This window comes from Triticum aestivum, chromosome 5D (assembly GCF_018294505.1).
Source record: "Triticum aestivum cultivar Chinese Spring chromosome 5D, IWGSC CS RefSeq v2.1, whole genome shotgun sequence".
Classification (NCBI taxonomy): Eukaryota; Viridiplantae; Streptophyta; class Magnoliopsida; order Poales; family Poaceae; genus Triticum; species Triticum aestivum.
The window spans coordinates 424,869,816-424,885,091 of record NC_057808.1 but is presented as its reverse complement, the minus strand read 5'-3'; the positions used below and the strand labels follow the sequence as shown (position 1 = coordinate 424,885,091).

The window sequence follows — 15,276 nt, the reverse complement described above, 5'->3', positions numbered from 1 at the left end:
GGACAAACGTAAATGCACACATGCCTGTCTAGGTTATATGTGATTTAACCATCCTCCTATACTTCCGTTGCAGGTTCCGTAAACGCAGCAAAATGTCCAGAGCTCACAAAGAAGGCTTCGATGTTGGTGGCCCGTCTCTGAAGCTACGAGGAATCGACACATATTTCATTCGGATCGGATGGCATGTGCTTTTTTACTGGTCTATCTATCGGGGCTATCGATGTTCATCTTGTCGCGGTTCTTGAAGTAAAATATTTCAGTGTGTGTTGCAGGGTCCGGATCGACTTCGCCACCATTCGCAACCCGATGACGTCCATGAAATTAAAGCTACACAGCCTGATGGAGGTGCCCCGTGTGAAATTAAACCATGATCACGCCTGAAATATTGCATGTTAGCACGCACCAACCCGTGGAATTGTTCTTTGGTAAAACCTTCACTTCAGGTGTGAAGCGACAGCATTGACGCGGTGCGGTGCGCACCTACCTCGCAACAAAGCTTCTGCGATTTAGATCTACATAAACGAAAGGGAGAAATTATGTCATGAAGGCAAGATTGTCTAAACCCCTTTTTGACACGCAATATCAACCAATATACCCACTCCACTAAAAAAGTCAACAATTAGCGCTGTCGTAAATCAAACCCCGAACAAGTTACCGGGAGAAAAATCGCACTAATTAGCCACCATATCCCATATGTCATGAGTGCCACGTTTGGTTGGAGTTTTTGCCCAGTTTAGTCTCCATGCATGCTGCTGAACATTTCAAAACTCAAAAGGAGTCACCACGTTGAAAGGCTGCCTGGCCTAGAGATCGAAACAAACAATCTTTTACCAGTGACGCCTCTATCAGATCAGATAACCTGAAAAACACGCGGTACGCCTCTATGTTATGTGTTCGACCTCATCCTCTGCACCGGTTGCACGCTCGATCAACTGCCTCCGGCGCCGGCACCGGCACCGCATCGGTCGTGCTCGTGCTCCCAGCTGGCCAATGGCCATACCCCTGGTACGTACCTCCGTTGGAGATTAATGGGATTCACTTCTGCTCCCCTTGTCTACAGCTAGAGCTAGCTCTTTGCGTTTTGATTTCCCCCCTGCTTTGGCCTTCTGATGTTAAGTGATTCGATTCAAATGGCACTTGTGTGTAATAGCCTGTGATCCCGAGACTTGCAACTTTTTACCATCTACTATGAAGGAAGTGTCCGTGAATCAAATCTACTACTCCCTCCATGCCGAATTACTTGTCGCAGGTATGGATGTATCTAGATGTATTTTAGTTCTAGATACATCCATTTCCGCGACGAGTAATTTGGAACGGACTCCCTCCGTACTAAAATATAAGACGTTTTTGCAGTTTAATTATTTTGATAGAGATGGAGGGAGGAAGGGAGTAGTTGCTAATCAAAATTTCTACCTAACGTTCAAACTTATTTTTGCGCTATTACTGTATGAAGTTCCAAAACTTCTTACCATCTGCAATTAAGCTGCCTGATGGATAGTTTGCCTCTCCTTCTCCCTAGTCCGCACTTGGCCACAAACTCCCCACCCCCACCCCGCCTTGTCTTCTCCACATCTGGTGAGGTGACGACGCAGCTCCGCCATGGCCCAGGTTATCGCGCCCTCCGCAGGAGGTGGCGCGGGGCGGCGGCGCCTCGCCAACTCCCCTGGCCCGGGCGACCATGCGCTTCGCCGCCTCGTCAGCACCGCATCCTGCCGCTGCCGCGCGCTCGCTTCCCGCCTCCGGCCGCTCTCTAGGTAAATCCGAACCGAGCGTTCATATCGAGCTTGGAGTATTTTTTAGAGAAAATTAGTGGACTGTCATTAATTAATTTCAACATCAGTACACTAATTCACATGTCATGAATCTCTTACAATTTGGGGAAAGTAATTCACCATTCTCTGCAAGGCGCCCTAATACAACAGCCAAAAAGCAAGATGCATATTGTCGTTTTTTATTAACTTTTTTTTTGAAAAGGAGCATGACCCCGGCCTTTGCATCTCGACGATGCATGCAGTTATTTTATTAATTATTTACAAAGACCTTACAAAATAAGTCTGAAGTCATCATCTTGACAACATCTAGTTGATGAAGGGGTGCCGATTATCTGAGCCGAATACCAAACAAACCTTGCACCAAAGCCTAACATCTAAAGCCGGAGGCCCCAACAAAGCCACATTGTCGGGTCTGGGGCACACACCGGTTTGGCACACTCTCAGATACCGCCGCCGCTGTCATACGCCGATCCATCTTCAGCAGGTACTGACGCATCGACCTTGCCAGGCCTGCCGTCAACGCCACCACGGCGCCAGCCAACGCCACCTCTCTACGCGCGTCCATCATCACACCTCCGACGCCGAGACCCTGCTGCACCACGCCGCCGAGGCTCCACATCATCGATGCGTGACATGAATCGCCGCTCCACCGCTAAAACCGTCCACTAGTCCCTCGAGGCAATGCACACCTCCAAGAATGACGCCCCCAAGGGGGGAACGACACAAGAGCGCCGCCATCATCCGATCAACTGATCAAGGGTTTCCCCCGGAGGTAGCGGGAGGAGTTGGGAGCTTCACCTCGATGATGCCTCCATGAAGGAAACCATCACCGACTCCGGCCACCAGTCAAAGACCAGGTTTTCACCCGGATCTGTCCTAAGAAAATCCAACCGACAACTTGTGCACCATCCAGACCGCCTTCAAAGCCCCAGATCTAGCCACCCAGATCCGACGACCATCCACAACAGCACTACCACCGTGGGAGCCCTGGCACACCGGCCACTGCCTGTGTGTGCTACCACTGGAGCCAGGGAGGAGGGCTGCCACCCCACCTCACCAAGCTGCAAGAGCCACCGAGAGGGAACCCGCGTGCTCGTCACTGTCTCTGATCTGAACCAATCCAAAGCCAAAGCCACCAGATCGCCGGTGCAGATCCGCCTTGGACAGGGACAACACCACGCCATGCCGCCGCGAGAGGTCCGAGCTTCACCTATCACCACCTTCCAGGGCCGCCGCCCCAGGATCCAGGCCGGACGTCACCGCTGCCACCGGTCACATCCCGCCGCCGTCGTACCGATGAGCCGCCGGCCACCGTAGCCATGGCCGTCGTGACCGCGCGGACGCACCGATCGGCCAGCAACACCTACTCTTCCACGTCGCCATGCAACGCGGCCGCCGCCCAACACCACGCCGCTGCCTTGCGCCGTCGCCGGAGGCGATCCGCTGTGCCGCCGCGACCCAAATCAGGGAGAAGCGCCCCTGCGTCGTTGGGTGACCCGTCTCACCCGATCCCGACGCGGGAGGAAGAGGACCTCCGCCACCACCGTTGGCCGCCCGGCGGCTTCCTCCAGCGGCGACGGAGGAGAGGAAGGGGATGGAGGCGGCCCGGCGGCTCGGTTTTTTTGGGTGTTTGCCCGAGCCGCCCGACGGGGGGCGACGAGGGGGCGTTCGTGGGACGTGGGGACACAGGAGCCACATATTATTATAAATAAAAATATACTTATGTTTTGTCTGCTGTAAAAAAATTACTCTTATGTTTTGACCAGAAGGTTAGCATATCATTTTATTTGCAAGGTTACTTCCGTTTGATGTAAATCTTTGAACCCATCCAACCCCTGCTATTAACTTCAGTTGTTTCTATAGCATAAGCATACACAGGTGTTTTCACTTTCAACTTTAAGACAATCAAGAAGTGATAACATCGAAGTTTTTTCGAGATGTTCTCTTTTTCCTTCAGCATAGCAGATAATTACTTAATTTGACCACACTAATGGCAGATGCAGGGACTTGATATGGCATCGGTGCTAGTGCTCGGTGCCATTGCACTCATGCTGAACCTTGCATCTATATCATCAGCGCAGCCTCACCGCGGATGCAAAACGCGGTGCGGTGACATAGAGATTCCCTATCCATTTGGCATTGGTGCCGGCTGTGCTATCGAACAAGGCTTCGAGATCAGCTGCAGCAGGACTGCCAATGGGATCGAGAGGCCATTCATAAATTACTTGGAGGTTCTAAGCATCTCAGCGTCAGGTGGTCAATCCCGAGTTTTAATGTTCATCCCGACATATTGCTACAATTCCAGTACAGGACAAATGGATTCCTACCTTTGGGATTTTTACTTGGTTTGGCCGTATCGGATCTCGGATGTGCACAACAAATTCATAAGCATTGGTTGCAACACAATCGGGTACATCTACAACACCGAAAAATCGACAAGGTATGCGACAGGGTGTGTGTCGGTGTGTGGGAGCCCGGGAGACCTGAAAAATGGCTCGTGTGTTGGTGTAGGCTGCTGCCAGAACACCGTCCCCAAGGACTTAACGAGCTACCATGTCTACTTCTATGATGTAGACTATGTGGATGTTTCAAATAGTTGGCACTTCAACCCATGCAGCTATGCCATGGTGGTGGAGGCAGAGACATTCACTTTCAACTCCGAGTTCATAACCACAAAGAGGTTCAATGATACCTACGAGGGGTGGCAGCCGGTTGTCCTTGACTGGGTGATTGGAAATGCAACATGTGAGGTGGCACGCAGAAACATGTCTTCTTATGCATGCCGGAGCGAAAACACCGTGTGCGTGGATTCATCCAACGGCCCAGGTTATCTGTGCAACTGCTCCGTTGGATACCAAGGGAATCCTTACCTCTCTGGTGGATGCACAGGCTAGTTCCTCCCCTTGCTCTGCTTGCCTTTTTAGTTCAGTTTTTTTACAGCAGTCTCAAAAGGATTTGTGGAATGGACAAAGGTGTATAATAGCATTTTGCTCTCTGAAGCAAATCAGGGATTAAATTCTGTGGATTTTATCTCTTGAGCAATGCGGGTCGCAGATCAACTTTTATATATACTTATGTAGTAAGTAGACGGATATTAATGGAAACCACCAACATATAAAAAAGGAAATGGAGAACAGAGCATTATACTAAAACTCATTTATTTTACTTTTTTTTTCATCTCATGTTGATCAAATTGTTATGTTAGACTTGCCTTGCATCTTGAATGCCATCTCACTTCCATCGTTGATTAAAAATGGTGCAGAAGTACCTTTGTGCTTAACTTTTCACTTTGACACCAGATTACTCACTCGAGTAGAATTGCAACCCAGGTTGTCGAAAAAGAAGTTCAGATCAAATGCCACTTCATAGTTATCTATACTCCAATCTCCATATCTTTTTATTGTATTTCCTTCGAAAGACTCACTTGGGTTCAGATATTTTGTTTGATTTTCACTGCAGATGTCAATGAATGTGAGCACACTCCAAGCCCCTGTCCTGATTTTGCAACTTGCCGAAACACAGTTGGAGGGTACCATTGTTCATGTCCCTTTGGCAGCAGTTTTGCCAAGGAAACAAACTCTTGCACCAACCGGTTTATAGGTAAACCACCAGAAGTTAGCACCTTGCTTTATTCATCTTATTACAATCAATGATACACTGTTTTAGAATCTGAAGAATGATCTTTCTATGTAATCTGGTAAATATTTTGTGTTTTGTTGAGAGTAGCAGAGTTGTTGTTATCTTTATTGTCTAGTACTCCCTTCGTAAAAAAATATAAGAGCGTTCAGATCACTACTTTAGTGATCAAAATGCTCTTATATTTCTTTACAGAGGGAGTACCAATGTATAATAGGCTTGTCACTGTTGCACTCTGGCATGGACAAAATTTTGTTTTTTTTACTTCAGTGTAGATTGGGACCAGAGCATTTGTCCCTGGATTGTAAACACGATGCAATTGCAAGTATCACCAGCAACCCACACAAAAAAGAAAAGAAACGTAGTTACCTACATAAGGAAGAACTTTTATGCGCCTAACTGTTACATCTATACCCCTATATAGTGTGCGAATAACTTTGAAAAATGGTCGTTGGATGAAACCAATCCGACGGTGCAGAGATGGCAAATCCGAGCACTATTGGCCGTTGGATACCATCTATATTCCACCAGATTTTGCCACATGTACAATCTAGAAGACTCCATGGTTGAACTTAACCATAGTGCACAAACCTCAAAACACAAGCACTTCTCCTTTGTTCTAGAATCTTCCATATCATAATTGCCCAATTTTATTTCTAGATGAATTGCCATTATTTGTTTTTACTTTATGCTTTACAACGCACAATTCCATTAATCTTAAAATAGATTAGCTTTTTTATAAAAACTAATTGATTTTGAATGAGATGAACTATAAGAATTAAACCAACATCTACACCATGCATATATGATTCAAAGCTCACATGCTATAATGTGATATTTATTCATAATTTGGTTGCCAAATCTCATGCGTGCAATGCACGTGTACCTTACTAGTATGGATATGTTTGCTGCGGCATCGGGGCTCTATTTCTTGCGTCAGTTTCAACTTTGTTGGTTCGGATGTGGAAGAGAAGCATGAAAAATAGAGTTCGAAAGGCATACTTTAGAAAAAACAAAGGTCTTGTCTTGGAACAGTTGATCTCATCCGATGGAAGTGCCACACATAGCACTAAAATATTTTCCTTGGACGAGTTAGAAAAGGCAACTGATAATTTTGACTCCACACGCATTCTAGGCCTTGGAGGGCATGGCACTGTTTACAAGGGGATTTTATCCGATCAACGTGTTGTGGCCATAAAAAAGTCCAAAATGGCCGATCAAAGAGAGATTGATCAATTCATAAATGAGCTTGCAATTTTATCACAAATCAGTCATCGAAATGTGGTGAAACTTTTTGGATGTTACCTTGAGTCAGAGGTACCTTTGCTCGTGTATGAGTTTGTCTCCAACGGGACATTATCTGAACTTCTTCATGGTGACCACCTGAGTGGTAGAAGCTTGTTAACCTGGGGCAATCGTATCAGAATTGCTAGCGAGGCGGCAAGTGCTCTTGCTTACCTCCATTCCGCTGCCGCAATACCAATCTTTCATAGAGATGTGAAATCTACCAACATACTCTTAACAGATAACCTCACTGCAAAGGTGGCAGACTTTGGTGCCTCGAGGTCCATCTCCATCGACGAAACTCATGTGGTCACAGCAGTGCAGGGCACATTCGGGTACTTGGATCCTGAGTATTACCACACCGGCGAGCTAACCGAGAAGAGTGATGTTTACAGTTTCGGTGTGATAATTGGCGAGCTTCTGACTAGGAAGAAGCCGGTCTTCCTCAATGCCCGGTGTGAAAAGCAAAACTTATCTCATTACTTCCTTCAAATGCTACAAGATAACGCCATGATGGAGATCGTCGATGTTCAAGTTCTCGAGGAAGGCAACGATAGACAGATCGCTGAGATGGTTGCCCTTGCGAGGGTGTGCTTGAGGCACAGAGGGGAAGAGCAGCCTACCATGAAAGAAGTGGAGCTTAGGCTGCAGCTCCTGAGAGGCAAGATGATAATGGAGAAAAAACATGAGTTAGAGAACGAGGGTGAAGCCATACCATTGTTACCTTCAAGCTGTTCCACTTATTTCAGTGCTAGCTCCGGTCCACGGCACGGTGAGTTCTTCTCAGCTGCCAATCATTCAGCTCAGGATGTCACCAGATGCTACACTATGGAGCAGGAGCTTGTTTCCTGGACCGACATACCTCGCTGAATTTTAATGGACTCCTTTAGTTTGCTATGGTAAATTTTTTGATCTTTTATGTATCACGAACTGGATTGGTGTACTTCGATTTCCAAGTTATGTTTCAATCTCCGAGTTGCAATTTATATTTGATTGGGACAGGCTAGTGTAAGGTGTAAGAAACAGTGTCTAACGTCGTAATCTGAAAGGTTTGTGTTCTGTGAAACAAATTACCCCCCAAAAATGTATGGTTTTGTGAAATTCTAGGTATAATTTACGGTTTTGTGATATTTGCTCCAAATAGTTCCTGGCCATCTTCTCCTGCATTTCTAGTGGTCGCCTCTGCTAGTAGTTCCTGAGCAAGTCAAGTCCCAGGAATGGCACCCCATGGGCAATCCGTCTGATGTCACACGCCTCTCATCTATCTCATGCATTAGTGTGCAGTTTCAGAAGAAGCCAAAGAATAAACAGCTGCTCCTTCAAGTTCCAAATATCTGTTTTGGCTCGCTGAATCCTTCTTTTTCTGTCAATATCCAACCGAATCGCAGTCCAAAAACCAAGCAATTATATATGTGCGGCAGCAGATTATCCGGCCGGCGTTACAGCCATCAGAAAACTTCTCTGGCCGGCGTTCGAGCTAGCGGTGGCCGGCAGCAGATTATCCCTAACACGAGTTGTACTTTCTTCTGTTTCTCAGCACTAGTAAATGTGTAGATGCAATGCACGTTAATATTAGAGAGAAAAATGAATTGCACATTTATATTAGTAAGATATAAATTAGTACACCTTAATTACTTGTTTATACTAATGGGTAGGATATCAGTTATGTATTACTCCTTCCGTCCCAAAATAAGTGTCTCAACTTTATACTAAGCTTAAGACACTTATTTTAGGAGGGAGGGAGTACTACGAGTATGTATTAATTATGTGATTAACACGCTAAACATGTTGAGCGCTCACTATAGAAGCAATCTACATCGTTGAATTGACATAGTTTGATGGCCGGATTAATCGAATCTGTCCCTTAGGGTCTTTTTATATTGGTATAAATGTAGATATAGATGTGTGAACTAAAATTGGATTTGAATTTTGCGACAAAGCATATACAAATTGTATCAATGTCGTCTGAATTAAGCTTGGATCCACCTTACACGCATCGTTCCCCTTCCGCCCCGTTCAAAAGCCAACACTTTGTTTTTCGATAATGAACAAGAAAAAGGAAAAAAGTCAGCAATTGGCGCAGTAAAAAACCATATTATTCAGATGAACAAGTTAATGGGAGAAAACTCACTAGATTATTTTTCTTCCTTTGTCAGCTTTTGTATGTCATGAGTTGGCTGGAGTTTTGCCCAAGTCCATGTGTGTTTGTGTATTTGTGGCAGACCAAGTCTCCCATGTTGAACATTTCAAAAGGAACCACCATGTCGAAGATGTTGTCACTTGTCAGTCACGCTCACACCTCTATCAGACGGGAACAATGTCCCTTCTTCCCGTTCTTTCTGACACCAAGTTCCATTCATTCCTTTTGGTCACTGGAGCTTCAGTTGGAAGACTCCGGCACGGCACGGCACCTCGATCACAACGATCGTGCTTCCTTCACTCCGTTTGGCCGGCGGCCATTTTTACCCCAGGTAATTCGGTTTGAGATTACTGGATTGCCGGAGTTCACTTCTGCTCCTACTACTCACGCTCCTCTTGCTGCTCCAAGTAGCTAGCTCTCTGGTTTCTGTGCCCATCGCTCTGCTTTAGCTTGGTAAGATTCATGTCAAACCAGCTTGCCTTTGCGTAGCTTATCTTTGAAGAGTGTCGACAAAACAAATTGTAGTACACACATACTAGTATGATCTAGTAATAAATATATACTAATGTTTCTCTAGAATTAAGCTGTAATGTGCAAAGTCTCATGTAGCAGCAGCAGCTGCAGCAGCAGTAGTATTTTCTTCTGTTTCCTATTCTTTTGAGTGAGTTGTTACTGGAGCTCTTGCCTTCTTCACTTCCCCTCTTCTCCTCTTCTACACCACCGGCGAGATCAGTTAGCCTCCCTCCCGGCAGTCTGGCACACTACCACATGGGACTCTCGGTTCCCCGGCGCGTTTCCGCCTCATCAACACCGCATCATGCAGTGGTGCTCCAACTTGCGCCCTCCATGCCCGTGCTCGCTCGCTTCCCTGCCTCCCAACGCTCTGTAGATATAGCTCACATCCAAATTGAGCAATTAAAATTGACCAATGTTTTCTTGTAAGTGTCCAATATAGTTTATCTAATCCAAAAGCAAGAAACATACTTGAACTTGGAAATATGAACAAAACGATGAATATACTCCCTTAGTACACGTGTCTAATATCAAGCATGCGAAATATCTGACCAAGATTTTTGAGAAGCTTTTCCTTTGCAAGATTACAATCCTGTTACTATTTTCAGTTTTTTTCTAGAATGTATGTCTAACAAAAAAAGTTATAGGAATTTTCAATTACAACTTTTATGGCAGTTAACAAGTGCCTTTTTTTTCCAGATAAATAATATGGCGTCAGTGATATTGCTTGGTGCCGTTGCGGCGGTCATGCTGCACCTAGCGTCTATATCAGCAGCACAACCTGACCGCGGATGCAGAACACATTGCGGTGATTTCGAGATACCCTACCCGTTCGGCATCGGTATTGGCTGTGCCATGGGCCAAGGCTTTGAGATCAACTGCAGCAGGTCCGTCGATGGAAATGACAAGCCATTCCTTCTTGGACGGGAGATTGTAAGCATATCGCTGTCCCGTGGTCAATCCCGAGCTTTATCGCGCATCCCATCATATTGCTACAATCATAGTACAAGAACAATGGATAGCAAAATTTGGGATTTTGAATTAAGTTGGCCTTATCGGTTCTCAAATGTGGACAATAAGTTCGTTACCATTGGTTGCAACACAATTGGATACATCTACAAGACCAGCGGCATGACAAGGGATGCAACAGGATGTGTATCGGTGTGCGGGAGCCCAGAAGACCTGACAAATGGCTCGTGCGTTGGTGTTGGCTGCTGCCAAAATGTTGTCCCCAAGGGCTTAATGGGCTACAACGTCTATTTCTATGATGTGGATTATGTCAATAAAACAAATAGTTGGTACTTCAATCCATGCAGCTACGCAGGCTTGGTGGAAACAGAGTCATTTATCTTCAGCTCCGATTATGTAACAACTACAAGGTTCAATGATACCTACAACGGCTGCCAGCCGGTGGTGCTTGACTGGGTGATTGGAAATGCAACATGTGAGGTGGCACGCAGAAACATGTCTTCCTATGCGTGCCGTGGCAGAAACACCATTTGTGTGGATTCGTCCAATGGCTCAGGGTATCGTTGCAACTGCTCCATCGGATACCAAGGGAATCCTTACATCACGGGCGGATGCACAGGCAAGTTCCTCCCCGCTGAGCATGGATCTTTAGTTCGTAGAATTTTTTTTAGACAAATCTAGAGAACGGATTTCTGCAATGGACAGATGTGTATAATAGTAAAAAAAAAGTCCTTCTCAAGCATGCGGAAAATCTAATTAGAGAAAGGAAGTCCTTAACAACGAGTGTTGCATATCAAGTTATATATGTATTACGTCGGTCCCAAAATTATTGCCTTAGATTTGTCTAGGTACGGATGATGTATCTAACACTAAAATGTGAATAGATACATCCGTATCTAGACAAAACTAAGACAAGAATTTTGGGACGGAGTGGGTATAATTTTGTTGTAACAGATCAGTAGATGGATATATAAATGGGAAGATTTTGAGAACCAACTGCCAAAAGAAGGGAAAAGGAGAACAAAAAATTATACTAACAACCTATTGTACTCATCTCATAATGATCAGTTTGTTATAGTAGACTCGATATTCATTCCACTAGAACTGCAACCCAGTTAACTGAAAAAAAAGACTAGATAAGTGTCATTTTATTGTAATCTACTGATAATCCAATGTCCATATCTGTTTATCATATTATCTTCGAAATACTCACGTGGGACAGGTATTTTGTTTGATTTTCACTGTAGATGTCAATGAATGCCAGCGCAGTCCAAGCCCCTGCCCTGAGTCTGCATCTTGCGAAAACATAGCTGGAGGTTACCAATGTTCATGTCCTTTTGGCAGCAATTTTTCAAATGAAACAAACACTTGCACCAACCGGTTTATAGGTAAACCACCAGAAGTTAGCACTTTGCTTTATTCATCTTACAACCACTGATGCACCGTTTTAGATTCTGAAAAATGATCTCTGTTGTATAATCTGGTAAATATTTTGTGTTTTAGTGGGAGCAGAAGAATTTTTGTTCTCTTCATTGGTTGGATATGTATAAGGGGCTTGTCACTGTTATGCTCTGTCATGACCGGATTTTTTATTTTGCTTTAACTTAGACTGTGACAAGAGTGTTAGTCCTTTGATTCTCAAAAACGAAACAATGCAATTGCAACTATCACCGGCAACACACACAACAAAGATAAGTAGTTACCTACAAAAGGGAAAACTTTTATGCATCTAACTATTATGTATGCATACTTTTATAGGGGTTGTTATTGGACTAAGCTCTGGTGTTGGAGTTCTGTTTCTTGCGTCAATTTCAATTTTGTTGGTTCAGAAGTGGAAGAGAAGTACTAAAAAGCGAGTTCGGAAAGCACACTTCAGGAAAAATAACCGCCTTCTCTTGGAGCAATTGAACTCATCCGATGAAAGTGCCACACATAGCAGCAAATTATTTTCCTTGGATGAGTTGGAAAAGGCAACGGATAATTTTGACTCCACGCGCATTCTAGGCCTCGGAGCGCATGGCACCGTCTACAAGGGGATTTTATCAGATCAACGTGTGGTGGCCATAAAGAAATCCAAAATGGTCGATCAAATAGAGATTGATCAGTTTGTGAATGAGCTTGCCATTTTGTCACAAATCCATCACCGAAACGTGGTTAAACTATATGGATGCTGCCTTGAGTCGGAGGTGCCTTTGCTTGTGTATGAGTTCATCTCTAGCGGCACGCTCTCTGAAATTCTTCATGGTGACCACCTGAGTGCTAGAAGCTTGTTGACCTGGGACGATCGTATCAGAATTGCTAGTGAGGCGGCAAGCGCTATTGCTTACCTCCATTCCGCTGCTGCAACACCAATTTTTCATAGGGATGTGAAATCTGACAATATACTCTTAACAGATAACTTCACCGCAAAGGTTGCAGACTTTGGTGCTTCACGGTCCATTTCCATCGACGAAACTTGTGTGGTCACGGCAGTGCAGGGTACATTTGGGTACTTGGATCCTGAATATTACCATACATGCCAGCTGACTGAGAAGAGCGATGTTTACAGTTTTGGTGTGATAATCGCCGAGCTCCTAACTAGGAAGCAGCCAATCTTCCTCAATTCCAGGGGTGAAAAGCAGAACTTGTGCTACCACTTCCTTCGAAAGCTACAAGATAACACTATGATGGAGATCGTCGATGTTCAAGTTCTCGAGGAAGGTAACGACAGGCAGATCAATGAGATGGCCGCCCTTGCGAGGGCGTGCTTGAGGCACAAAGGTGAGGAGAGGCCTACCATGAAAGAGGTGGAGCATAGGCTGCAGCTCCTGAGAGGCAAGATGTCGATGAAGAAAAACCATGAGTTGGAGGTGGACAATGAAGCCGGGCCATTGTAACCTTCGAAATTATAGGCACAAGTTCTTCCCTACCTAGCTAACCGAATTTAAAATCAGACTCTTTTAGAACAATTTTTAGTATATACTGTATGTATGACGAATTGGATTGGTATATAAAGTTGAGTCATCTATTTTGGAACGGAGGGAGTATTTCAGTTCCAATTTATAATGGATTCGGACTCAGGTCCTATTTTTAGTATGTATGACACTGAAACCATAACCGACTTGGCCCTCCATATATACGCCAGGTCGGAGTTTATCCTCCAACTGAATCATGATCTCTGATCTCTGCCCATCGATGGAGGCGCAGTAGCCCGGCGACGAGTCCGGCATGGCCGACCTCGCCGCCCGCCTCACCAAGCGACTCTGCGACGCCAACAGCGGTAAGAACCTGGTCTTCTCGCCGCTCTCCATCTACGCCGTGCTCGCGCTCCTGGCCGCCGGCGCCGGCGGGGACACCCTGGAAGAGATCCTCCGTGTCCTGGGCGCGCGATCCCGCAGCGAGCTAGAGGCCTCCGTGGCGCGTCTCCGGGACGGGCCCCTCAGGGACAGATCGGAGTCCGGCGAGCCGAGCGTGGCGTTCGCGTGCGGCGTGTGGAGCGACCTGACGTGTCCGCTGAAGCAGGCCTACGTCGACGCCGTCGTCAGCAGTTACAAGGCCGATGCCGCCGCCGTCGATTTCCTAAGAGCTCCGGAGCAAGCGACGGCGCAGATCGACGCGTGGGCCGCGGCGGCCACGAGGAACCTCATCCGGTCCGCCGTGCCCCCCGGAGCCGTAGACGAGGACACGAGGGTCGTGCTGGCCAACGCCATCTACTTCAGGGGCAAGTGGCAAGTGCCGTTCTACGAGAGCTCGACCAAGAACAGGCCGTTCTACCGGCTGGACGGCACCGCCGTCGACGTCCCCTTCATGTCGAACTACGGCCGTCACTTGATCGCCGAGCACGACGGGTTCAAGGTGCTCAAGCTACGCTACAAGAGCAGCTCACCGCCCTACACCAGCATGTGCATCTTCCTCCCGGACGCGTGCGACGGCCTGGGGAGCCTGCTGGAGAGGATGACGTCGTCGCCAGGCTTCCTGCGAGAGCACCTGCCGACGAGCATGGCCGTCGTCGTTGAGTTCGGGGTGCCCAAGTTCGAGCTCACCTTCGAGGGCAGCGTCACCGACGTGCTCAAGGATCTGGGGCTCGCTCTTCCTTTCGGCGAAGGCGCCGACCTCTCGGAGATGATGGAGGACATGCACGTCCAGGTGCAGGACGGTCTTCCACAAGGCCGTCATCGAGGTGAACGAGGAAGGAACCAGAGCCGCCGCAGTCACGATGGCGTTCCCCGCTCCTGCGACGTACTCTGCGCTCCGACCGCCGGTGGTGGACTTCGTGGCCGACCACCCGTTCGCCTACTGCATAGTCGAGGAGGGGTCGCACGCGGTCCTCTTTGCGGGGCATGTTGTCGACCCCGGCAATGGCGCCGGAGCGGTGATGCCGTCCCCTCCTCCTCCTTTCGCGGAGCGCAACACAGCAATGAAGCGGATACTAGAGTCTGATAAGGTGAGTGAGGCGATCAACAGATCCAAGCGTGCGTTCTTCGATGATGGCCCGGAGTCGCCGGTGTTACCTATTGCTCCGTTTAACTGTCCGACGACATACCCAGGACCGCCGTACAGAAACCTCCCTTCACAAAATCCAGCATATCCACGACCACCAAAAATGCTAGACTTGCGGGGCACCGTAAGGAGCTCAGCCTACGGAAGGAAGTCACGGGATGAGGTGTTCTAAGTCTACGGAAGGAAGTCACGGGATGAGGCCAGCTGTGGAGGTTTTAGAAGAAAACCGCCGCTTTCCTAGGAGAAATCAACTCAAATTGGCTCAAAGAATTCTTTGTTGCAGCCTCCCGTCGGTGCCATCCCCGCTGCTGCCACCAAGCCCAGCCGCCCGGCCTTCTCTCTCATGTAGAAGTTATTTTGGTGCTTTGTTGTTGCTTTTTCTTTTAATCCCATGTACCCTTATTCAAACTTGACAACCAGGACATGCACAATATGCTTTGGATCATTAATAACTTAAGGAATTACATAAGTAACTCTTATGAA

General features: G+C 46.8%; 3 protein-coding genes across 3 annotated transcripts; all 3 read left to right on the top strand.

Moving 5' to 3' along the window:
- The first annotated feature begins 1,545 nt into the window (after positions 1–1,545).
- On the top strand, positions 1,546–7,731 carry LOC123122337 (wall-associated receptor kinase 5). Its single transcript, XM_044542523.1, has 4 exons — positions 1,546–1,754; positions 3,770–4,661; positions 5,232–5,372; positions 6,544–7,731. The coding sequence occupies exons 2-4, from the start codon at positions 3,770–3,772 to the stop codon at positions 7,560–7,562; spliced, it is 2,052 nt and encodes a 683-aa protein (XP_044398458.1). The 5' UTR covers positions 1,546–1,754; the 3' UTR covers positions 7,563–7,731.
- A 1,222-nt stretch (positions 7,732–8,953) lies between these two features.
- Positions 8,954–13,330, top strand: LOC123122338 (putative wall-associated receptor kinase-like 16). The gene is made up of 3 exons (XM_044542524.1): positions 8,954–9,163; positions 10,045–10,789; positions 12,073–13,330. The coding sequence occupies exons 1-3, from the start codon at positions 8,954–8,956 to the stop codon at positions 13,188–13,190; spliced, it is 2,073 nt and encodes a 690-aa protein (XP_044398459.1). The 3' UTR covers positions 13,191–13,330.
- Positions 13,331–13,428: 98 nt separating this feature from the next.
- LOC123122339 (putative serpin-Z8) lies at positions 13,429–15,205 on the top strand. Its single transcript, XM_044542525.1, has 2 exons — positions 13,429–14,473; positions 14,598–15,205. Exons 1-2 carry the CDS (start codon positions 13,522–13,524, stop codon positions 14,963–14,965), a joined length of 1,320 nt encoding a protein of 439 aa, XP_044398460.1. The 5' UTR covers positions 13,429–13,521; the 3' UTR covers positions 14,966–15,205.
- Positions 15,206–15,276: the final 71 nt, after the last annotated feature.